The sequence below is a fragment of the Sinohyriopsis cumingii genome, unplaced genomic scaffold, assembly GCF_028554795.1.
Source record: "Sinohyriopsis cumingii isolate HCF-2022 unplaced genomic scaffold, ASM2855479v2 utg000837l, whole genome shotgun sequence".
Lineage (NCBI taxonomy): Eukaryota > Metazoa > Mollusca > Bivalvia > Unionida > Unionidae > Sinohyriopsis > Sinohyriopsis cumingii.
In genome coordinates this window covers 2014929-2042543 of record NW_028315936.1, presented here as the reverse complement: position 1 = coordinate 2042543, position 27615 = coordinate 2014929, and the positions used below count along the sequence as shown (strand labels likewise).

The window sequence follows — 27615 nt, the reverse complement described above, 5'->3', positions numbered from 1 at the left end:
TTACCTTTTTCAATTTTCTCCTTCTGCATCTAATCTTTTAAGCAACTGTTATACTTATTTATTTTTTGTTGTTTCTGTCTCATACACATACTTGCCTTTTTTTTTGTTCTTCTCTTTCTTTCTTACATGAATTCCTGGGGTTGGGGTAAGTGCATGTGTATGCATATGAACGGTACCATGAGCATCGAGTTTCTATACATGAAACTGTTAACATATCTGCCCATAACTTAAACCTTAAATGATCTTTTTATCTAAGCAATACATTTATTATTTTCGGAAACTTGTTTCCATGTAATTTATTTACCTACTTCTAATTACATTCTATACAGTTGTCCCTGTTACTTGACTTTATAATAACGGTCTCTCAGCAATCATCATGAAACTCATGTATGAGTTGATCACCTTCATGAAGAGATAACCTTAAAGAATGCGATGTTATTAATTTCTTTTAGGCAACCCCATCCCCATTCCATATATGTTTTACAGGATACACAGTATTTTAGAGTGGAGGGTATGTGATTGGGTGTGTTGCAGCACCTTTACCAGCCAGTCTAAGGGTGCTGCAATTCTATTTCACAATAAATTCTGAATATCAAATAGACAATTTGAAAAATGATAAAAATGGAAATATATTAATGTTTCATGTAATGATTAAACCACAACAGCAATGAATAATATATATCATTCCTACACCAATTTACTGGAATTTTTTTCCGAGATATGTACATTACAAAACATAAAATTGACATCAAGATGAAAAGTACTTTTGGCAGCAGATTTAATACTAGCTATATACTTTGACAAAGATGCGGGAAATTATGTTCATGTAAACATGCCTAAAGCTATTTATGTGGTGAAAGGTATGACACATAAATTAAATTTATTCATTATTTGGAAAGAGCTAAATATCATAAAAAAGATGAACATGGAGATGCAAAATCTCTTATGTAGGCAAAACTAGAGTCTCGATTTCAGGTAAACTGGTATGCGATCTTATTCAGGTAAACAGGTATGTGATCTTTATATAGGTAAACGTATGTGATCTTTATACAGGTAAACTGGTATGTGATCTTTATACAGGTAAACTGGTATGTGATCTTTAAACAGATCCTTTCCTTCTTTAATGCAGTAACATTTAAAACCAAGAACTGCTGAGCGAAATAAAATTGAAGACTTACTGGAAATGTAATACATTTTTATTAAGAAACTAAGAATGTTGTTTTGTCAAGGCAAGCAAATAGAAACTACCTACAATGCTCTTTTCCACAAAAAGAGAATTAGTACAAGTTATGTCCTTTTTGCTAAGAAACAAATTAATTTTTAATTTACTGTATGCCTGCACTGTTGTAAAAGTTACTCTGTATTCAGTTGTTCCAGTGGTTCAACAATCAGTGCATGCATCTTGTGCATTTCCGGTGGTTAACAATCAGTGCCTGCATCTTGTGCATTTTAACTTTACAGAGGTAGATCTAATATAAGGAATAAAACACAAAACAAAGCAATCAGAATTATAAATTTAATTTTGCTCTTTGTAGATAACAACATATATATCTTCATAAGAAAGTGTCAAACTTGGAATCATTTAAGAAAAAACAAATTAGAAAGATATACAGCCAATTAGAAGGTGATTGGGTAAAATTCAGTCATATACAGGAAGTATATAAATGTTTTTTATGCGTATATATATATATATATATATATATATATATATATATATATATATATATATTTTTATATATACACACACATGCAAAAAAACACACACACACACGCACATATATATATATATATATATATATATATATGCTTCAGTTAATTGCAGTGTTATCAAGATTCTCTTCTGATTAGAGAATTTTAATAAACATAAATTTGGCGCTTCTTTATCACAATATATTCTTCTAAATGCTATAAAGGAATATTCTATTCATGTTTAAAGTCAAGATAGATATTCAGTTATGGTGTGGAACAGAAAACCTCAAGAAACCAGAGTAAGGTTTTTAGAAAGAAACTATACATCAGTTTTGATGGATAAAAAAGGACTAGTCCAACTAACAGTTTCAAGAAGCAGACACTAAAACTTCATGTTTAAATATATCAATCCACAAAAAGAATTATTTTCGGCATTAGAAAACCACACCTAGATATTTTTTTTATTGGATCTTCTTTAAATTGTCATCCAATATTAAATCCTGTGATGGTCAGTTAGTACTACACAAAGTCAGCCATTTGTTTAAATTCTCTAGGATATATATCTGAATCTGAAACACTGTAAAGCATTTTTTCTGGCGTCAACAAATATTTCATTGGACATTCACCAATGATATTTCTTAATGGTAAAATTGTAATAAAATAATGACCTGTACACATACAACTATGCATAATACTATTTACTAATTACATACTCATGTAAGAGTGTGGTATTTACTAATTACATACTCATGTAGGAGTGTGGTATTTACTAATTACATACTCATGTAGGAGTGTGGTATTTACTAATTACATACTCATGTAGGAGTGTGGTATTTACTAATTACATACTCATGTAGGAGTGTGGTATTTACTAATTACATACTTATGTAGGAGTGTGGTATTTACTAATAACATACTCATGTAGGAGTGTGGTACAGAATGATATGAGTTTTGTGACTAATTACATACTCATGTAGGAGTGTGGTACAGAATGATACGAGTTTTGTGACAAATTTTCACACAAAACCAACAGCATTACAAAACAGATAGTTTAAGAAATTAGATGCACTAAACTGATGACCGTTACTAAACATAGCCTACTAATAATTAAGGTTAGTGTGGCATATACAACTAAACATAGCCTACTAATAATTAGGTCAGTGGGGCATATATAACTCAACATAGCCTACTAATAATTAAGGTTAGTGTGGCATATACAACTCAACATAGCCTTCTAATAATTAAGGCTAGTACAGCATATACAACTCAACATAGCCTTCTAATAATTATGGTCAGTGTGGCATATACAACTAAAAATAGCCTACTAATAATTAGGTCAGTGGGGCATATACAACTCAACATAGCCTACTAATATTTAACTTTGAGGGCAGGCAAAACTAACTGTTCCTGACATGGAAGGATACAAATCTGCAAATAGTCTGTCATGATAGGCTACTTGGTGTTCTGGTAGATAATAACCTATCATGGACTGAACATATCAAACATACCAGTAAAAAAGTCAATTCAAGTTTATGGCTTCTCAGTAGGATAAGACATTTTCTCCCTGAAAGGCACAGGAAACTATTTTATAACAGTTACATACAACCCTATTTGGACTACTGTAGTACAGTATGGGGTAATTCAAATGATAAAAACATAGCAAAGCTGGCACATCTTCAAAAAAGAGCATTTGGGCTAATATCAATCCAGAAAGAAAGCAAGGAAAGTTTAGCTGGTAGGTTAAAAATATTACCTATTAAAGACCGAATCTGTTTGAGAAAAGCCAAATTAATGTACAGGATATCTCAGAATAGTGCTCCTGAATATTTACAATCACTATTCCAGTATAGGCTACCTGGTAATACTCCCCACCTGCGATCCATGTCAACCAAACAGTATAAAATTCCCAAACCAAATAAGGAGTTATTTAAAAAAAGTTTCCAATACTCTGGAACTCTGCTCTGGAATAGTATTCCAGCTGAGATTAGAAATGCCCACTCTATTTCCTTCTTCCAAACCCAATATATCCAGTGGCTTCAGAAATGCAGCTTAAATAAATGAATTCCTTTGTATGAGGGCCTCAAGGTAGATTAGTTTTTAGCTAATTGTGTTACCCTCTTTAAATAAGGTCATTATTATTATTATTATTATAATATCACTGTCCAATAATCATTATCAATGTGTTCCTGACCTAAGCTCTGTTCTGACTCAGAAAGTATAACAGATGCAATGAAAACTAGAACAATTAGAACAATTATTTCAACACAGTGCCTTTGTACATTGTGGAGAAAGGTATTCTCCTCTGTCAACATTTTGACATCACTGAGCATTAATCAATTTCATTTTTTAATCTGCAACACACTGATTTCTCAAATAATAATTCAGCCAAACAAATGATGGAGGCAGATCTTGGAGGTATGGCAACTGAATTATCATACATTTTGACATCACTGAGCATTAATCAATTTCATTTTTTAATCTGCAACACATTGATTTCTTAAATAATAATTCAGCCAAACAAATGAGGGAGGCAGATCTTGGAGGTATGGCAACTGAATTATCATAAGTGTTACACCTCTAATTATGTAACAGCCAAAGAGCCAGCATGCTGGTTGGAAGAATACAAAATGTAGCAGAAACTATTTTAGCAGTAACCACTGACTAGTAAAAGAACTTTTTCCCCATTATTAATTTCATAATCTTCAAACTATGTAACTATGACAACAAAATATTTATTTGACCTTCATATCCTATATTTAATTTCCTACTGGCAATATAGCATTATGACTCTTGGTGCAAGGCTGTGTTATTATGTGTTATTGTGTTATTATGTACAGAACTTGGAATCCCCAATTTAGCAGCATGAGGCATAAGAAAATGCTGCAAAATAGGCTGAAAAAATTCTCTAATCAATGGTCCTTATGTCAAACTGATGCAGACATTATTTTTCTTTATTTTTTAAAATTAACAATAAGTTCAATAGGAAATGAATCAGTGGTCCTATCCCATAAGGGTTATGAGACAATGGTTTGATATCCCATCCACTGAAGATTTTGTTTAAAAGTACAGCAATAATAATAATGTGTGTGCCTGTTTATTGTACATAGATTAATTTTAAAGAAGAAAGCTATGTTTTAGCTACAAGTTTGAGGACCTAGAAAACACATTGTCTCCTGCCATATTACATCTGCACATACATAAAATATAACAGTACATTTTAATTGTCTCCAGCCATGCTACACCTGCACATACATAAAATATAACAGTACATTTTAATTGTCTCCAGCCATGCTACACCTGCACATACATAAAATATAACAGTACATTTTAATTGTCTCCAGCCATGCTACACCTGCACATACATAAAATATAACAGTACATTTTAATTGTCTCCAGCCATGCTACACCTGCACATATATAAAATATAACAGTACATTTTAATTGTCTCCAGCCATGCTACACCTGCACAAACAAAACTATAACAGTACCAGTTTAGGACAAATATGTTAAACATTAAAAATGTTACCAAACCATTCAAAAGAAAAGAAACTCTGGAATACGTAACAATAGCATTAATAGAATGCAGTGGACAATTGTGTGATTTCAGTGCAATAAATATTATTCGGTTTGAATGACCATGGCTTTTAATAGCATTTCAAATATTAGGAAGTAATTCATTATTAGAAATAAACCAAACTCTAAGGTGACAGGGACTCTTTTGAGGAAAATGTCCATCACACTGTTATTGCTATCATTATTGTTCTGATTTAGAAAAATCAACCTAAAGTAAAACTTTTATTAGAAATAAAACCTTTTTTAAACAAACAAATAAATGTAAAACTCAATATAAATTTATCGACACAAGCTGAGGGCTGTTCCATTTAAACATCAGCAAAGATGTTTACTCAGTATGAAAATGTTTCTGCTATGAAAACCCTAACCCTAACCCAAATCTGTTGATGAATATGAACTGGAAAGTTTCATAAGACAGTTATAATTGGGATAGCTTCTGCTGCCTTGCAACACAGACCAGACAAGCGAAGGCAGGTTTTAAAAAATATATGTAAAACTCAATACAAATCTATCGACACAAGCTGAGGGCTGTTCCATTTAAACATACATGGTACCCAGGGAAGGCTGGTTTTAAAAAATATATGCCAGGGAACTTTGATTTCATGGAGTTCATATTAAAATGGTAAGAAAACTTTAAATTGCATCTAGGGGTGAATACCCCACTTTGAAAGTGCCTTCTCTCGGTCCCATGTATTTTTTAATGTAACAGCCCTGACATGAGTTTAGTTAATATTACTCACTGATTTGCTTGTCTTGTATAAAATCTTTAGTTCTAAGTATAATAGTCCTCGTCAAATCATCTTGCATTTACAATTTTTGTACCATTCTGAAGATCACAATACATATTAAAATAATGAAAATAATGACTATTATTAATGATGGGTATAATTACTTTTGACAGTTCATCTTATTCATTATAAGATGACAAACAAGTAAAAAGCCATGAGAAAGAGATGGAAAAAAAAGCTGCATAAAAATTATCATATGTACAACTGTGTAATTGAAGCAAAAGTCGATACATTTAATTTCTAAGCATCACAGTATTTGTAGTTGTAGGAAAGGCCAGGCCTTTTAGTATCAATATACATATGAACAAGCAAAATAAACTATTAACCAAATGTTTTCAAATGTATATGCCCAGAAATTATCCACTGGTATAAATCTTTGTAGAAAAACAAAATAAAAATTATTTGACAAGCCATGTAATATTTACTAATTTGAAATTTAATCAAACTAATTATAAAAGGCATGAAAAATGTGCCATTTATCAGCAAAAATGTTTATTCAGTATGAAAATGTTTCTGCTACTAAAAGTGTTTCAAAATCTGTTGAGGAATATGAATTGGAAAGTTTCATAGACAGTTATCATTGGGATAGCTTCTGCTGCCTTGCTACACAAACCAGACAAGCTTGATGTAGTCACATATCCTGTCATCAGATTGGTAGAACAGTAAAAACTTTACATGGCCTTTTCATACTTAGGGTGACAACAGCTAATACAGTTTCTCAAATTTTGCATATAATTTTTTGGAACAAAAACCTCTATTTATATGAAGAAAAAAAGACTTTGAAAGTGTTTGATGGTTCTAATCACGATGTTATTGTTATCATGATTTGACCTGTTTAGAAAATACTATCAAGAGTAAACATTTGATCACAAATTAACAAAATAGAACTATCACAAATCATGAAAATTCCCAAATATTCTACTGAGACAAGTTTTCATTGGTTTATCATTGCCTTCTCATCTCATCTGACATATATGTTACCTTATGTCATCTTCTACAGAAAACTTTAGCAACTCATATGCATCTTATATGCTTAAGAAAAAAATCACTAATGCGTACATGCCAACCCCTGGCGAGGAAAAAGTGTAATCCAACTGGACAAAAAGAATAATCTAAGCAGAAAAAGAATAATCCACATATAACATGATACAAATTCAATAAGCATATGTACAAAATGATTTATTTATCACTCCGGACATTTAACATCAATTGCTACTTCAAGCGTTCATATATAACATTGAGCTTTAAAAAGCAACAGACTCATATTGCATTTCAAAACACTTTGCACCAGCTGAGACTATAAATGTTTTGCACACTAGTAGAGAACCAAGTGCTGGGTTACAGAGCCTGGATCTGAATTCAGTTTTACTTATGTTAGCAATACTGAACAATCCCTCAGTCAGTATTAGAATGGTAAAGAACTAATATTCCTTTCATAAGCTGACAAAGAAGAGGAAATTTATACAGTTATTGGGTCTTTTAGCTGGGAAATAAGATGAACAAAATCAGCTCTGTCTACATGATGTACCTTGGCAGGTACAGTGCCAATTTGATACTTCAGGAGTTCTCCTAATTTATCAGCAGCCTTTCCAGCAGCATGGTACATCATATGACAGAGACAACCTGATATGTACAATGATGGAGACATTTTTCAAAATATAGAAAGCAACTTCTTTATGAATTCCAATCACTGATGCAGTATCAGCTGAAAACCCCACACAGTTCTGCCAACTTATGTTTCTTCAAAGTATTATCAAGCAAAAAAAAAAGTTTTTCCAGTGGAATCTATTGTCAATTCTGGTAATGAAAGAAGAGCACTCTGACTTTGCCTTTTCCTTGTCAAAGTCTCTTACACAGACTGGGTACAACTTTTTATCATAATCACTACTCCTGTCTGTTCCAATACTAAACAGCCCAATTTTCAGGGCTTCTGCAATTTTAAGTGAAGAATCTTCTGCTAAACACCTAACAATATTAGATTATTTTGTTCTTACACATGCATATTTTCTGCAATTTTGGAATCAGGAAACATTGGTTTTTAACAAAGGACCAATGTAGTCTTCTACTGTTAGGGGTAATCTGTGTTCTATTAAGAACTCGGTAAACAACACCTGTACATTTATAAAATACTTGTCCACAATTTCGTTCTGCTGTCAAAAAGAAGTTACCTTAGTAATGAAGTTAGTAAAACAAGCTAATTCAAGGTTTCTTTGTTTTACCACCATGACCAATATTAAAATCCTTTCCACACAGCATGCAAGGGGCATGAAGCTGCCATTGAATGGAATGCTGTATTGTGAAATTCATGTATTCATCTCTGAATCGGTTTTTTGTCTTTTCCTAATCCATCTGTGAAATTATATGAAAAATAGTTTTGCTCTAACACGCACAATGACTAGAATAAATCTGACTTGACTTTTAGTGCCAAATACCTACAGAATGGTTCTGTGTCAGATATGAATTAGAACAAAGAATCTGCAAGCAAAGATTAAAAGTTAGAAAACCCATCTGTTCTCTCCTAACTAAGCCATACAGCTGCTATAAATAGAAACCAAGGTCAAAAGTTGAAAGTAGAAACCAGCATGTTTCTTGGAAATAGGGCAACTGCTATAAATAGAACAAAATACTGTTAGGAAAGTCATGAAAATCTTCGGACAAGCGTACTCTTATGTCATAATTACATAGAAGCCATCTTTTCTAGAATACAGTCTGTGGGATTAATGAGATATTAATAAAAATGAGAAAACAAACTTTTAATTTTCTGGGAGGGGGATATACCGAAAACGCGTAATCTGAATACAGTTATGCATAAGGCTTAATTTAGTGAAATAAAACATAATGATCATGCCAAAAGCGTAATGGTTGGCATGTATGCTAATGGTTTACAGCATAAAACCAAGTGAGAACAAGAAAAATTAATCTTATTGATACAGTTTGTAAGTAGCTTTTGGCATCAAAAGGTTTCTCTGATAATGAACAAATAAGGACAATAGCCACACTGGAGTGGTAAATTGAAACAAAAATTATTATTGACAATATGAAAAAGTAGCATTTCAATTATTCTGATTTCCAAATTTCTTTGATTTTTGACATCTACTCTTTTCCAATTTGTAGACATATAAACTCTGGTGTTCAATGCGGTGATGAAAGAATCTACACAGATGAGTTCAACAGATTGAAAGCTGCACTCCAATGTTATGAACTAGCTTGCTGTGTTCATTCAGTCTTTCTCCAGAGCAGGGCAATGTATTTACAGATTATGTACACACGTATACACTGTTTTGAAAGAAAAAGAAATAAAACAGAATAAATAAAGTTTCACAACCCTGTATTTAAGACAAAATCAAAATTGTAAAATGAAAGTCTACCCTTGGCATTGTTTAAAGCCCTAATTTCAATATGTTATTATGACTGTATCGAACTGGATGAAGCAGTTTAATGTAAAAGTTTAATTTAAAATAGCATCTGCTGAATGTAATATACTGTATTCCATCCATAACAAAAAGCTCCTATGTCTGTTCATTTGTTGGATTGAGAATTTCACAATTTTAATCAGAAAATGACAGAAACACTATATATACAGATAAAATATATTATGTCACTCAAACAACAATAAAACTGCAATATAATTTTATTATTTGCATGCTTAACTCTCTAATCAAATAAAAATAACATATACACGAAAAGTATAATCTTTTTAATTTTGTCATTTAATAATTGCTCACACAGAGAAGTACAAAAAGCATAGCATTTTTCTTAGACTGTATAAAATGTCTGTTTATAAAAAACTGAACATTAGGAATTGTGTCTGATTATACAGACATTACTTCGTTATTAATGCATAACCCATATAATTGCTCGAGGTTAATGATGGAAATTTGAAGGCAGTCAAAAGTTCATAATAGCAACTAAGAGATTTGTAAGTCAGTCTTTATATCTTCACACTTATCAGACATATCTAGGGAATATATACCACCTTAGGTGATGTTTAAAGTCCCCACCTCTCCAACAACGGCAACATTCAATGTTTTATCCTTCAGTATGTAGCTATAGGAAATTATTATCAACGTTGTTTGAATACTGTTCATATTACTGCACCATAAATTTACAATTTTCTCTTAATATCTCAATATCTTCCAACAATTTTTTGTGATTCTCTGAAGATTTCATTCATTACTCATATCAGTAAGTAAATAAAATTCTTAACAAGGAGCTATAAATAAACTCCTTGCTCCATCTTCTGTGTATCTTGCTTTAAATAAACTCCTTGCTCCATCTTCTGTGTATCTTGCTTTAAATAAACTCCTTGCTCCATCTTCTGTGTATCTTGCTTTAAATACACTCCTTGCTCCATCTTCTGTGTATCTTGCTTTAAATTTAATGTACTTTTATGGTCACATAATTACTATTTAAACCAAATGTATATGGTCCACTTCTCTGATTCCTATACTTATCTGCAATACAATACATAATTTACTTGCTGTGGATAACTTATCATAATGTACTGTGTACATTCAACAAGATGGAAAGTTAGCACTGAATTTATTTATTTATTCCTATTTTGAACAGCACTGGTCATAAAGTGCCTTCTATGTGGGATAAAATGTACACATGATGGAAAATTCCATGCAGTAATGAGATAAATACAAATATTTACATCATGTTGGTAAATCATAAAGTGTAAACCACTGTGACCTATTTTTGTAATACTAACAGAGATGCATCCAATCATCAAATATCATGGTTCTAATATAAGCAGTACAAATAAATTTCCTTTATAAACAACATTAGTCAATGAACCATGAAATATATGTCAAGAAACCTCTTATGCAATATGCACCCTTCACGATTCAAGGTAGGACTGAATATATATAACATGCCAAAAGTGTGTAGACATGAACCAAATGCAAGCTGATTCTAACAATCAAATGCCAGCTGTATTTAACAATCAAATCTCATTAAATCTGTTCGAGATATTCCTATAAAATTAGATGTTTGTATGCTCAACTATGACAGTGATAAGGCATTTGATTTCAATTGTCTATCTGTTGCCCTTGGATTTCATTTTGCAATCTGGTCAACGTGAGGCACTGTAATGGCAAATCAGTGTTTCATGGAAAATTAATAGCAGTTTTAGTTTCATTATTGGCAACAGTGGACAATTTTAAAACGGATCTGTGTCACTGAATGCAATTGCTTCAAGTATCATCCATTTCAGAATTGGTCTATATCATCGTTCATGGTACAGTTTGTGTTTTATTTTATGATGACAGCTTTAGCAGAATTCACGTTTGTGTAACTTGTTTTAAAAAAGTACTCTGATGCAATCTTGAACAAATATGAACAACATATACTGCAAGAAACTGACAACAACAATTATACTGAATGACATCAACGGATGATGGATTGCACAATGCAAATAAACAACAAAAGGCACAACACAATCATGGATAGCAATGCATGTCAATTGAAAAGAGAAAATGTTTAATTGGAGAGATATGATGGTGTCAAAATAGAAACATCAAAAATCGTATTAGGAACTTACAAATCCCAAATGACATTTACTAACCTTATGCAAAAATAATTACTTGCAACTCAATTAAAATATGCCTTTGCCGTAGCCTTCACAGCAGATCTGCAGATAGGGCATGTTTTTACTTTGGGGGCACAACTGCTACATGTCACCAAATGACCACAGGGTAGAAACACGACACAGATTATCTTGTCAAGGCAGATTTTACAAAGGGTGGCATCACGCAGCTCTTGGTACTCTCTCATTATCCTTTCCTTTTCACGTTCTTGATCACCACTGGGTTCAATGGCATTGGCACCACCTTCTGTCTCATGTCCATCAATTTCTATGTAGCAAATACAGCCAAATCAAAATGTGAAAAAATCAATTTTTTTATACACTAGACATATTTAATACTGACATAATGTGGTTGACAATCAGATGCAAATAGTTCGGCAGGTGAAGACGATGCTATGATGTGTCTAGGTGCAGATGATGTTATGATGTTTCTAGGTGTAGATGATGCTATGATGTGTCTAGGTGTAGATGATGCTATGATGTGTCTAGGTGTAGATGATGCCATGATGTGTCTAGGTGTAGATGATGCTATGATGTGTCTAGGTGTAGATGATGCCATGATGTGTCTAGGTGCAGATGATGCTATGATGTGTCTAGGTGTAGATGATGCTACGATGTGTCCAGGTGCAGATGATGCTATGATGTGTCCAGGTGCAGATGATGCTATGATGTGTCCAGGTGTAGATGATGCTATGATGTGTCTAGGTACAGATGATGCTATGATGTGTCTAGGTGCAGATGATGCTATGATGTGTCTAGGTGCAGATGATGATATGATGTGTCTAGGTGCAGATGATGCTATGATGTGTCTAGGTGTAGATGATGCCATGATGTGTCTAGGTGCAGATGATGCTATGATGTGTCTAGGTGCAGATGATGCTGTGTCTAGGTGCAGATGATGATATGATGTGTCTAGGTGCAGATGATGCTATGATGTGTCTAGGTGTAGATGATGCTATGATGTGTCTAGGTGCAGATGATGCTATGATGTGTCTAGGTGCAGATGATGCTATGATGTGTCCAGGTGCAGATGATGCTATGATGTGTCCAGGTGCAGATGATGCTATGATGTGCCTAGGTGCAGATGATGCTATGATGTGTCTAGGTGCAGATGATGATATGATGTGTCTAGGTGCAGATGATGCTATGATGTATCTAGGTGCAGATGATGCTATGATGTGTCTAGGTGTAGATGATGCTATGATGTGTCTAGGTGCAGATGATGCTATGATGTGTCTAGGTGCAGATGATGCTATGATGTGTCCAGGTGCAGATGATGCTATGATGTGTCCAGGTGCAGATGATGCTATGATGTGCCTAGGTGCAGATGATGCTATGATGTGTCTAGGTGCAGATGATGCTATGATGTGTCCAGGTGCAGATGATGCTATGTGCCTAGGTGCAGATGATGCTATGATGTGTCTAGGTGTAGATGATGCTATGATGTGTCTAGGTGCAGATGATGCTATGATGTGTCTAGGTCACAAGTATCTTGTTTTAGAAAATCATCACATTCAGATAACATTGCAGACAAACATTTTGGAAAAGGTCACAAGACAAAGTCACTAAATTATTATGTGTGATATCTCCTATAATTTTGATGATGTACTAACAAAAACATCAGAATAAAGTAATAGTGAAACTAGATGATGATGATGTCCAAAAATGCAGATATTCCTACAAGCTGAAAATAGAAAAATCAAGACCATTGGCAAAATGTATTAGCGATCTTATTTTTGTCTTCATTTGAAAAAGTTCTTTATATACACTATTGATTTTGAAAATACTTGTTCCACACCTGAAACATCTCTGACAGTAAATAATAAGTGTGGGGTAATCTTAGCTAGCTGATAGATGCAGAACTTTAGCTTTGAAAATGAAATTTCAAAATGTATATACACACACATACACATACATCCAGGTTATGGCACCCATTGCTTTGCCCATATGCACCAACCCCCAAATCCCCTTGACCTAGCACATATCCCTCAAAAACAATGCTATAAAAACATTGCCAAAGATACATCCGCTTATCAACCCTGCAATCAATTTTCATATAAGTACACAGTCACTCTTGATTGCCATAAGGTTATTACAGAGAGTTACAAATATACCATACAGAGCACAAAGTGCTACCGCTGGATCCTACAGGAGAATGCATTATAATATCAAGTGATTTTTTCATATGGAGAAAGAATACAAGCCAGATAATTTCAATCTGTACAAAACTGAGATTGGAACCCAGGTCCGCAGGATACAGCACCGACTGCCATACCTGCAATTACCATAATCCTTTGGACCAGCACACATACCCCCTCCCCACAAAGTCACAGATCATCAGAGACACTTATTTCCATAGGTAAAGTTAGGTATTTTGATATCCAGCAAATAAAATATTATATAAAAAATTGTCAGTGCAAGATTCTAGGCACCTCAGCTACAAGTTCTAATTACTAATCTACAGCAAAGATAAAATTCATGGGACAGTGCAACTTTTTTTTACATTTTATATATTTGATAATTCTTTCATTGCACTTTCAGAAGCTTGTATTGTCTAGTCAGGCAAAATTCATTTTCCCTATTTTAATAGCTGCTATGGATAGTGTACTTCAGACTAATTCAGGCTGACTTTTTAGCACAAGGAAGGAGACATTTTAGTTAGTAGTGTGCTTAGATCATGTACAATTTCCAGAAGTACAATATCCAAAGAAATATCATCCACGTTACATTAATACAGCATAGCGGTATGCACACATTCTCTCCATTGTGCATGTTTTAAATGCAAACAACTTACCTTACATACATCACTCTCTCAAAAGTACATAATAACTGGTGAGTGCCCCTTTAAAGAGAACATAGGTATTATTATTGTATGATTTAATTTTGATTGTATGGCTGAAACATTTAAGTCTCAAGCATTAAAACAGTCCTTTTTAATAATTATCCTGCCTTTCCCCCCACAGAACAGTATTTATGAGTGTCAGAGTCTCTAACAAGTCCAGCCCCTCCCCCTTATGATAAAAAGTGAGCTATTTTAAAAATGCACATTACACTTTGTAAACATAGCAACCAATGTTATGCTGAATGACAGGAACATGAAAGTAGCCAGAATTATTTCTTAGATATCAACAATAAATTTTACAGTTTGAAAAGGGATGGAACAGATCAGGTTCATAAAGGTCAAAGGTCTAAGTGTAAAATATTTGCCTATTGTTTAATATGGAGGAAGCAAATTTGCTTTCTCATCATTTATTTTTTTTATTTCATTGCTGCAAATAAATGAAAAGAAACATTTTCACTATATATTTCTTTCACTTATTGCAACAGTTTCAAAGTTAAGTTGACTTTATTCCTACATTCTAAGACTTCTAATTTCCCCATAATTAAGGTCACTACTCACACAAACATGCATCATGGCAAATTATGTAAGCAAGAGCAAAATGATCATAATTAGCTTATTTTCATGCTTAACATCAATATGAATGTACCCTTTTACACAGAACATAATACATAATTATATTAAAATTTAAAAAAATAATTGCATACATTTTTATATTTGTTTTAAGGTGGAACTCTACAGTTTTGAATTTTGCATAGGGTTAGAATTTTAAAGAAAAAGAATTTCCCTGGCTTTCCTAACTGGTTATACTGCCTATTTAAAAAAAGACCTTGTATATCTTAGGTATAATTCAAAGAACCTTTAATTCCCTTTATTTTGGTGTATGATTGATGGGTGTAATATGGGTTATAGAGTATACAGCTTGGCCTTACTCCAGATGTGCACCTTTCAAAAAAGTGCTAGCTTCACTTGGTCATTTTCACTTCCTGAACTTCAGAGGTAATTTGTATAAAAAAGAGCCGATAGCTTTTTTTTACATTTTATATATTTGATAATTCATTCATTGCACTTTCAGAAGCTTGTATTGTCTAGTCTGGCAAGCTTGTATTGTCTAGTCTGGCAAAATTCATTTTCCCTATTTTAATAGCTTCTATGGATAGTGTACTTTAGACTAATTCACGCTGATTTTTTAGCACAAGGGAGCAGTCATTTTAGTTAGCAGTGTGCTTCGATCATGTACAATTTCCAAAGAAATATCATCCACATTACATTAATGTAGCATAGAGGTATGCCAACATTCTCTCCACTGTGCATGTTTTAAATGCAACTTCACCTTACATACATCACTCTCTCAAAAGTACATAATAACTGGTGAGTGCCCCCTAATCGACAACAAAGATAAAATTCATGGGACAGTACAAGATTCTAGGCATCTCAGCTACAAGTTATAATTACTAATCGACAACAAAGATAAAATTCATGGGAATTATCAGATATTCATTAATGGCTGTAGTTATAATAAATGTGTTACTTTTTTTTACATGTATACGACTTCATTACTGCAAATTTATCTCCCCTGAGCTATATGAACAGTGGCTAGAATTTGAGTCTTACAATGTTTAATTTATGCAAACAATTCATACAGAAACCAGCTGTAAATATTAGGGTCAATTTCATTCAATATTTAGTACCCTTAATTGCATTTAAATATCTGCCATAAAACTGCTACCTTTTCTGGCAAAATATTGTGCTTAAAGAAGATACAGAATGAACAATATTTAAGACTGGATATCTAGTGACCTATGTAAGTAGGTAGGTAGGTATCATACAATCATCTTTCTCACTATCTACCCATCTATTAATCCACCAATCTTTTGGGATCATTTGCCTCCATAGAATATCAACATATATACACGTATATAATCAGTGACAAAAGTACATTTCCGTAATTTATAAAGACTGCCCGTAATGTCGGTAAAGAGCTTACTTTAAATTGTTTGGAATCATGCTGATGTTAAATAAATGTTATCTTAAAAACTTACAATTCACATGAACATGTTTCACTACATATTCAGCATTGCTTCATTAATATGCTTCCTGGCAATTCAAAAGAAAAAAACAAAACAAAACATTGGTATTTGTTAACTGTGTTATGGCCTAACAAATACACTAAGTTGAGAGGATATAATCGATAATACTTAATTTAAGCCTGTCTCATTTTCAAATGGGGAAGAAAGAAAAAAATTCCACTGATGGCCAATGTGAACAAAATCAGATGTTCATATTGCAAGGATCAAAATAAGGAAATAGGTGAATGTGATGACCAACAAAGAGAGATCATTAAAAAATACACTATTTAATGAAGGACCATAAAAAGTGGGAAATGTTTTGCATAGTTATGGATACCAATTATAACTTTGACTTCAGTAACTATTTTTGGGAATCAGTCAGTAGACCTCCATAAATGTTTTGAAGAAATAAATCAACAAACAAAAATGGGTCAACTTTTAGATCAGATGGAGATTACCACAAAACTGTTTCTGCTTTGAGAAGTGAATATGAATAACCATTGCGACAAATAGACCAGGATTACTCTGAAATAAATTATGCATTCACATAAGATTTCTACTATAATCAACCTTTACCGTTTGCAGTGATTTCTTCGCCTATTCTGGCATTGGGTGATTCCATCCCTTCTTCTTCTTCAATGCTAAATATGGCCATCATTATGTTTTCTCCTGTCAATTTTTCAATCCCTTTAAAAAGAAATAAATCCTTGATGTAGACATGTCATGCTAAATTAACACATGCCTTTCCTTAGCACACGCTTAACGTAATTAGTGCCAACTTCAATCTAAAAATGATTTAACAAAACAGATTACGTATAATTGAAATTAACCAATACTTGTACCAGGTTATTTTAGAAAATGATGAATTTTCCATTTTTAAAACTGTCTAACCTTAGAAGCTTTTTTTGTCTGACACAGATACATTCACTTTTACAAATGACTTTGACCTAGCCTGAGGATCAGATGATGGGCAGTGATGTGTGAAATGAAAGGGTAGTGCTTAATAGTGCTACAGTCCAAGGATGATAATAGTTATACTTCACAGTGTTACCAACTTACGACTACCTATAATAAACTTCAAATAAAACAACATACCAAAGTCATAATGAATTAACAGTTTTACATAATCTTCTGCAAAAGACCACATACTGGCTTCAGTCATTGGTGAGATGCTGTAGGCACCTTACCACAACTACACAATGATAATTCAATTAAATGGTTGACAAATAATTTTTCTGCATAATACAGTTGTTAGGTAAGGAGGACACTAATTTCCAGTATCAAAATGCTCTTTTATCAAGGGTAGAACGCTAATTTATAATTAACACTTTATACATCATTAATAATTTGTATTTACTGTCTCTAGAAGAACTGTTTTATTTTTAAGAAAACTAACATAATATATGAACATAATAATTTAACTTCCATTAAAAACTATATGTCTACCACACTTAAATAAAATCTGCAATGCCATATATATATATATATATATATATATATATATATATATATATATATATATATATATATAGTCAGACAGACAGAGGGGTTGTGCTTCATGTACCAAAAGTTTGATATACCTATTTGCTGCACTTGGCAAATCCATTATTTCACTTACGTTCATTCCTATTTCAGTTTTAACATGGAATAAAAGATATCAGATAGAATAAGGCAAACCTTAGGGCATCAAAATGCAAGATAAAACACATGTACCATGATTATGAAAGAAAATTTAAATTGAAAATGAATACATTTTTTATTTTCTTCAGGATATCCACAAGATATATTGAGTCATTTCTGCTGAAAATGTTGAAAAACCGATACAGTCTGATTAGATACATGTATATTCAGTCTGACTAGATACAGGTATATTCAGTCTGACTAGATACAGATATATTCAGTCTGACTAGATACATGTATATTCAGTCTGACTAGATACAGGTATATTCAGTCTGACTAGATACATGTATATCCAGTATGACTAGATACATGTATATCCAGTATGACTAGATACAGGTATATTCAGTCTGACTAGATACAAGTATATCCAGTATGACTAGATATTCAAATACAACAAACTAACATGCCATAACCCTGTATTTGCAATTGAAAGGCACATGCTCATGGGCACAAATCTAAAAAATCCTGATATATAAAGTACATCTTATCTCCAACCATAATACACACAGACATATATTTAGACAGTAAAGATGCATTACACAGACATATAATTGGACAGTAGATGTAAAGATGCATTACACAGACATATAATTAGACAGTAAATGTCAAGATGCATTACACAGACATAATTAGGAAATGTAAAGATGCGTTACACGGACATATAATTAGACAGTAAATGTAAAGATGCATTACACAGACATATAATTAGACAGTAAATGTAAATATGCATTACAAAGACATATAACTAGACAGTAAATGTAAAGATGCATTACACAGACATATAATTAGAAAGTAAATGTAAAGATGCATTACACAGACATATAATTAGAAAATGTAAAGATTTATTACAAAGACATATAATTAGACAGTAAATGTAAAGATGCATTATGCAGACATGATTAGACAGTAATTGTAAAGATGCATTACACAGACATATAATTAGACAGTAAATGTAAAGATGTATTACACAGACTTATAATAGACAGTAAATGTAAAGATGCATTACACAGACATATGATTAGGCAGTAACTGTAAAGATGCATTACACAGACTTATAATAGACAGTAAACGTAAAGATGCATTACACAGACATATAATTAGACAGTAAATGTAAGTATTTATTACATAGACATATAATTAGACAGCAAATGTAAAGATGCATTACACAGACATATAATTAGACAGTAAATGTAAAGATGCATTACACAAACTTATAATAGACAGTAAATGTAAAAATGCATTACACAGACATATGATCAGACAGTAAATGTAAATATGCATTACACAGACATATAACACTGGACAACAAATTTTTACAAAAGTCATGTTACTGAAATAAAATTAGTCAATTCTTATCAATTTTTATGTGCTGAACACGAATATGACAGTCAAATTGCAAAATTGGCTCTAGTTTTTTTGTAATCTGCAAGAAATTAATGTTTACATAACGAAATGCATTCCAATAGTAAAAGGTCAACTGTAATAGCCTACCTATAAAAAATCAAGTCATTGACTACATCTTAGATTTCTTCGCCTGTCTCTTGTACAGCTGTTCGGGAGCATCTCTGAGGAGTGTCCAGCAGTAGTCAGCCAGCATTGTAGTGGACCATTTTCCCTGGTATCTTTGTTCCATTGTTGCGATATCTTGATGAAAACGTTCGCCGTGTTCATCACTAACAATACCACAGTTGCTAGGAAAGAAATCCAAATGGGAATGAAGGAAGTGAATCTTTAGAGACATATTGCAGCCAAGTTTCTTATACTTCATCAACATGTCTTCTACTAGTTCCTTATAGTTTTCTGCCCTAACATTTCCGAGGAAGTTTGTAGAAACTAGGCGAAAAGCATTCCATGCTTGTTTCGCGTCACCTTCCAGCAAGTTGTTGAACCGGTCATCTTTGAAAAGCTCTCGAATCTGAGGACCCACAAAAACTCCCTCTTTAATCTTTGCTTCGCTGAGTCGAGGGAATTTTTCATGCAGGTATCGGAATGCTGGCAAAGTCCGGTCAATGGCTTTCACGAAGTTCTTCATCAAACCTAGTTTGATGTGAAGGGGTGGTAGCAAGATTTTCTGAGCCTCAACCAGAGCTGGGTGTTGGATATTCTTCTCTCCAATGGCTACATTCTGCCTGTGAGTCCATTCCTTCCTCATGTAGTGCATTTCCCTTGCTCGGCTATCCCACTCGCATAAGAAACACATGTATTTTGTATATCCTTGCTGCAGTCCCATTAAAAGGGCAACTACCTTCAAATCACCACAGAGGTGCCAGCTGTACTTGTTATACTCAATGGAATTCAGTAGCTGCCTTAAGTTATCGTATGTCTCTTTCATGTGGACAGCATACGCTACTGGAATAGATGGAAGAATGTTTCCATTGTGCAAAAGCACAGCCTTGAGACTCAGTTTCGAAGAGTCCACAAATAGTCTCCATTCTTGTGGGTCATGAGTGATTTTTAAAGCATTCATGAGGCCCTCAATATCGGAACAGAATATCAGATTACTTTCCTTTCTGAAGAAAGGCTCCAATTGCTGGTGGCGCTTTCGAAATGCAGTAATTGTGACATCTTCTTCTAGAAGATTCCATTGTTGGAGTCTTGATCCTAGCAATTCTGCCTTGTTCTTTGATAAGTCCAAATCACGAATCAGGTCATTTAGTTCTTCCTGTGTTATTCTGTGTGGGGTTGATGATGCACCACAGTGAAAATCTGGATCACTGCATGCTGATGGACCAGGAGAAGAACAGGTCGACTCATCTTTGTCTTCGTCAGATGAATCAAGAGAATATTCTGCTGGAGGTTCTGGAATAGGAAGTCCCTCACCATGTGGAACTGGTCTCAATGCAGACGGAATGTTTGGGTAGACTATTCTCGACTTCTTTCGCTTCGTTATTCCGCCGGAAAGAGGAGGAACCAAGCAGAAGTAACAGTCATTTAGGTGGTTGCTTGGCTCTCTCCACACCATTGGGACTGCAAACGGCATTGATGACCTTTTGCAATTCAACCACTGTGAAAGCTGTGTTGTACATGTAGCACAGCATATATGCGAAGCCCAAGGCTTGTCTTGGTCACCAACCTTGCATCCGAAGTAAAGATGATATGCCTTCTTCACTTGAGAATTGATACTTTTCTTCTGGTTGGCAAATGTCACTTCCCCACAAATATAGCAAAAATTGTCCGCGGTATTAACACACTTTCGAGGCATTACTGTTCTTTATTGTACGTAAATGGATAAAATAATAAGTTTTATGTAACAGTAGCTTGAACTGTCTCGCACAACGTCTAAAATATTTTAAATGCTGAACCTATCTGATTGGGCTTTATATAGTACACTGCTTACGTCAGCTTCAGCAGCCGCCTGGCATTAGTATAATAGGCCTACACATGTATAGTACACTGCTGACGTCAACTTACTTCAGCAGCCGCATGGCATTAGTATTGCATTGCATCAGAAAATGATGCAATCAACTGTGGATGATGTGAGCATGATGGTATTATGCAATGTTACATCATTATTCCGGATGTTGCTGCAGTCCTACTGGAGAAATTTACACAGTGAAACATAGAAAATGAGGTATATGAATATCTTCAAAACGAGAGCCAATACAAATTTTTCACGGTTATATTCGTGTTCGGCACACCAAAATACTACAGATTAGGGCCTTTTCAAGTCAGTAATGATTTCACTGTTGACCAGTGTAATTAGACAGTTAATGTAAAGATTTATTACACATACATATAATTAGACAGTAAATGTAACGATGCATTACACAGACATATAATAGCAAATGTAAAGATGCATTGCACAGACAAATAATTAGACAGTAAATGTAAATATACATTACAGACATATAATTAGACAGTAACAGTAAAGATGCATTACACAGACATATAATTAGACAGTAAATGTAAAGATGCATTGCACAGACATATAATTAGTAGCAAAAGTAAATATGCATTACACAGACATATAATTAGACAGTAAATGTAAAGATTTATTACACAGACATATAATTAGACAGTAAATGTAAAGATGCATTACACAGACATAATTAGACAGTAAATGTAAAGATGCATTACACAGACATATAATTAGACAGTAAATGTAAAGATTTATTACAAAGACATAAGATTAGACAGTAAATGTAAAGATGCATTACACATACATATAATTAGACAGTAAATGTAAAGATGCATTACACAGACTTATAATAGTAAATGTAAAGATGCATTACACAGACATATGATTAGACAGTAACTGTAAAGATGCATTACACAGACTTATAATAGACAGCAAATGTAAAGATGCATTACGCAGTCATGATTAGACAGTAATTGTAAAGATGCATTACACAGACATATAACACTGGACAACAAATTTTTACAAAAGTCATGTTACTGAAATAAAATTAGTCAATTCTTATCAATTTTTATGTGCTGAACACGAATATGACAGTCAAATTGCAAAATTGGCTCTAGTTTTTTTGTAATCTGCAAGAAATTAATGTTTACATAACGAAATGCATTCCAATAGTAAAAGGTCAACTGTAATAGCCTACCTATAAAAAATCAAGTCATTGACTACATCTTAGATTTCTTCGCCTGTCTCTTGTACAGCTGTTCGGGAGCATCTCTGAGGAGTGTCCAGCAGTAGTCAGCCAGCATTGTAGTGGACCATTTTCCCTGGTATCTTTGTTCCATTGTTGCGATATCTTGATGAAAACGTTCGCCGTGTTCATCACTAACAATACCACAGTTGCTAGGAAAGAAATCCAAATGGGAATGAAGGAAGTGAATCTTTAGAGACATATTGCAGCCAAGTTTCTTATACTTCATCAACATGTCTTCTACTAGTTCCTTATAGTTTTCTGCCCTAACATTTCCGAGGAAGTTTGTAGAAACTAGGCGAAAAGCATTCCATGCTTGTTTCGCGTCACCTTCCAGCAAGTTGTTGAACCGGTCATCTTTGAAAAGCTCTCGAATCTGAGGACCCACAAAAACTCCCTCTTTAATCTTTGCTTCGCTGAGTCGAGGGAATTTTTCATGCAGGTATCGGAATGCTGGCAAAGTCCGGTCAATGGCTTTCACGAAGTTCTTCATCAAACCTAGTTTGATGTGAAGGGGTGGTAGCAAGATTTTCTGAGCCTCAACCAGAGCTGGGTGTTGGATATTCTTCTCTCCAATGGCTACATTCTGCCTGTGAGTCCATTCCTTCCTCATGTAGTGCATTTCCCTTGCTCGGCTATCCCACTCGCATAAGAAACACATGTATTTTGTATATCCTTGCTGCAGTCCCATTAAAAGGGCAACTACCTTCAAATCACCACAGAGGTGCCAGCTGTACTTGTTATACTCAATGGAATTCAGTAGCTGCCTTAAGTTATCGTATGTCTCTTTCATGTGGACAGCATACGCTACTGGAATAGATGGAAGAATGTTTCCATTGTGCAAAAGCACAGCCTTGAGACTCAGTTTCGAAGAGTCCACAAATAGTCTCCATTCTTGTGGGTCATGAGTGATTTTTAAAGCATTCATGAGGCCCTCAATATCGGAACAGAATATCAGATTACTTTCCTTTCTGAAGAAAGGCTCCAATTGCTGGTGGCGCTTTCGATATGCAGTAATTGTGACATCTTCTTCTAGAAGATTCCATTGTTGGAGTCTTGATCCTAGCAATTCTGCCTTGTTCTTTGATAAGTCCAAATCACGAATCAGGTCATTTAGTTCTTCCTGTGTTATTCTGTGTGGGGTTGATGATGCACCACAGTGAAAATCTGGATCACTGCATGCTGATGGACCAGGAGAAGAACAGGTCGACTCACCTTTGTCTTCGTCAGATGAATCAAGAGAATATTCTGCTGGAGGTTCTGGAATAGGAAGTCCCTCACCATGTGGAACTGGTCTCAATGCAGACGGAATGTTTGGGTAGACTATTCTCGACTTCTTTCGCTTCGTTATTCCGCCGGAAAGAGGAGGAACCAAGCAGAAGTAACAGTCATTTAGGTGGTTGCTTGGCTCTCTCCACACCATTGGGACTGCAAATGGCATTGATGACCTTTTGCAATTCAACCACTGTGAAAGCTGTGTTGTACATGTAGCACAGCATATATGCGGAGCCCAAGGCTTGTCTTGGTCACCAACCTTGCATCCGAAGTAAAGATGATATGCCTTCTTCACTTGAGAATTGATACTTTTAATCTGGTTGGCAAATGTCACTTCCCCACAAATATAGCAAAAATTGTCCGCGGTATTAACACACTTTCGAGGCATTACTGTTCTTTATTGTACGTAAATGGATAAAATAATAAGTTTTATGTAACAGTAGCTTGAACTGTCTCGCACAACGTCTAAAATATTTTAAATGCTGAACCTATCTGATTGGGCTTTATATAGTACACTGCTTACGTCAGCTTCAGCAGCCGCCTGGCATTAGTATAATAGGCCTACACATGTATAGTACACTGCTGACGTCAACTTACTTCAGCAGCCGCATGGCATTAGTATTGCATTGCATCAGAAAATGATGCAATCAACTGTGGATGATGTGAGCATGATGGTATTATGCAATGTTACATCATTATTCCGGATGTTGCTGCAGTCCTACTGGAGAAATTTACACAGTGAAACATAGAAAATGAGGTATATGAATATCTTCAAAACGAGAGCCAATACAAATTTTTCACGGTTATATTCGTGTTCGGCACACCAAAATACTACAGATTAGGGCCTTTTCAAGTCAGTAATGATTTCACTGTTGACCAGTGTAATTAGACAGTAAATGTAAAGATGCATTACACAGACTTATAATAGACAGTAAATGTAAAGATGCATTACACAGACATATGATTAGGCAGTAACTGTAAAGATGCATTACACAGACTTATAATAGACAGTAAATGTAAAGATGCATTACACAGACATATGATTGGACAGTAAATGTAAATATGCATTACACAGACATATAATTAGACAGTTAATGTAAAGATTTATTACACATACATATAATTAGACAGTAAATGTAACGATGCATTACACAGACAAATAATTAGACAGTAAATGTAAATATACATTACAGACATATAATTAGACAGTAACAGTAAAGATGCATTACACAGACATATAATTAGACAGTAAATGTAAAGATGCATTACACAGACATATAATTGTTGTTGTTGTTGTTCTAGGGTTTAACGCCATTTTTCAGCACAAGATAGGCTATACATGGCAGCCAGTATTAATGGTGGAGGAAGAACCCTGGAAAACCCAGGGAAGAACCACCGACCAACGAGAAGCTACTGGCAGGCTTTCCCACATACCCACGCTAGCCGAGCCTTGGACTCGAACCCACGCAGACAGAGGTGAGATGGCAGTGATCTGTAACGGTGAGCGCTTTAGACCACTCGGCCACTCGGGGCCCCCAGACATATAATTAGCAGTAAATGTAAATATGCATTACACAGACATATAATTAGACAGTAAATATAAAGATTTATTACACAGACATATAATTAGACAGTAAATGTAAAGATGCATTACACAGACATAATTAGACAGTAAATGGAAAGATGCATTACACAGACATATAATTAGACATTAAATGTAAAGATTTATTACAAAGACATATGATTAGACAGTAAATGTAAAGATGCATTACACATACATATAATTAGACAGTAAATGTAAAGATTTATTACACAGACATATAATTAGACAGTAAATGTAAAGATGCATTACACAGACTTATAATAGTAAATGTAAAGATGCATTACACAGACATATGATTAGACAGTAACTGTAAAGATGCATTACACAGACTTATAATAGACAGTAAATCTAAAGATGTATTACGCAGACATGATTAGACAGTAACTGTAAAGATGCATTACACAGACATATAATTAGACAGTAAATGTAAAGATGCATTACACAGACTTATAATAGACAGTAAATGTAAAGATGCATTACACAGACATATGATTAGGCAGTAACTGTAAAGATGCATTACACAGACTTATAATAGACAGTAAATGTGAAGATGCATTACACAGACATATAATTAGACAGTAAATGTAAAGATTTATTACACAGACATATAATTAGACAGTAAATGTAAAGATGCATTACACAGACATATAATTAGGCAGTAAATGTAAAGATGCATTACAGACTTATAATAGACAGTAAATGTGAAGATGCATTACACAGACATATAATTAGACAGTTAATGTAAAGATTTATTACACAGACATATAATTAGACAGTAAATGTAAAGATGCATTACACAGACTTATAATAGTAAATGTAAAGATGCATTACACAGACAAATAATTAGACAGTAAATGTAAATATGCATTACAGACATATAATTAGACAGTAACTGTAAAGATGCATTACACAGACATATAATTAGACAGTAAATGTAAATAAAGATGCATTACACAGACATATAATTAGTAGTAAATGTAAAGATGCATTACACAGACATATAATTAGACAGTAAATGTAAATATGTATTACACTGACATATAATTAGACAGTAAATGTAAAGTTTTTATTACACAGACTTATAATAGACAGCAAATGTAAAGATGCATTACACAGACATATGATTAGACAGTAAATGTAAATATGCATTACACATTCATATAATTAGACAGTAAATGTAAAGATTTATTACACAGACATATAATTAGACAGTAAATGTAAAGATGCATTACACACACTTATAATAGACAGTAAATGTAAAGATGCATTACACAGACTTAATAATAGACAGTAAATGTAAATATGCATTACACAGACATAATTAGACAGTAACTGTAAAGATGCATTACACAGACATAATTAGACAGTAAATGTAAAGATGCATTACACAGACATATAATTAGACAGTAAATGTAAAGATGCATTATACAGACATATAATTAGACAGTAAATGTAAAGATGCATTACACAGACATATAATTAGACAGTAAAGATGCATTTCTGTATTTACTAACCTTTCATCAGCAACCTCTCAATTGCCCGTTGAACCATCTTGTGTTCGTATCCCGTTTCTATTACACTCTGAGCTGCAACTGTCAGCATACATTCCTGTATCTCTGTGTTGATGGGAGACTGCATGGATGCTGCGGTCTCCCCAACCCTGTCCTCCAGTGGTTGCCGAGCTTTCCACTGTGTCCAATAAAAAATTATTCCAGTAAGATGATTTAAAAAGAAATGCAATGAAATCTGCACCCTCAAGCATATCTCTTTATAATCAAGTTTTATATATCTACATCTTCCGATACACATGCAGGGGCAATATTTTCATGATGAATACAAGCTGAAACAATTCTTTCAATTGCGTTTGGGTCTCAATGGTACATGGTAATATGCTGATTAATTTCG

The 27615-nt window shown here is 33.8% G+C and overlaps 1 protein-coding gene across 3 annotated transcripts in view; it reads right to left on the bottom strand.

Annotated features, from left to right (window-relative positions):
- Positions 1-1502: 1502 nt before the first annotated feature.
- The window catches only part of LOC149773188 (baculoviral IAP repeat-containing protein 8-like), a 50437-nt gene continuing 24324 nt past the window's right edge, over positions 1503-27615 (bottom strand). Inside the window, exons 2-5 of one of the 3 annotated variants that reach the window (XM_089946693.1) lie at positions 27225-27399; positions 17125-17238; positions 11620-11908; positions 1503-9326 (exon numbers count right to left, since the gene is read on the bottom strand). In XM_089946693.1, the coding sequence (XP_089802819.1) occupies positions 11646-11908; positions 17125-17238; positions 27225-27399 (552 nt within the window). In that variant the 3' untranslated portion in view covers positions 1503-9326; positions 11620-11645. The remainder of the gene's footprint in view (positions 9327-11619; positions 11909-17124; positions 17239-27224; positions 27400-27615) is intronic. The other 2 variants (XM_089946694.1, XM_089946695.1) reach the window with 2 other exon arrangements.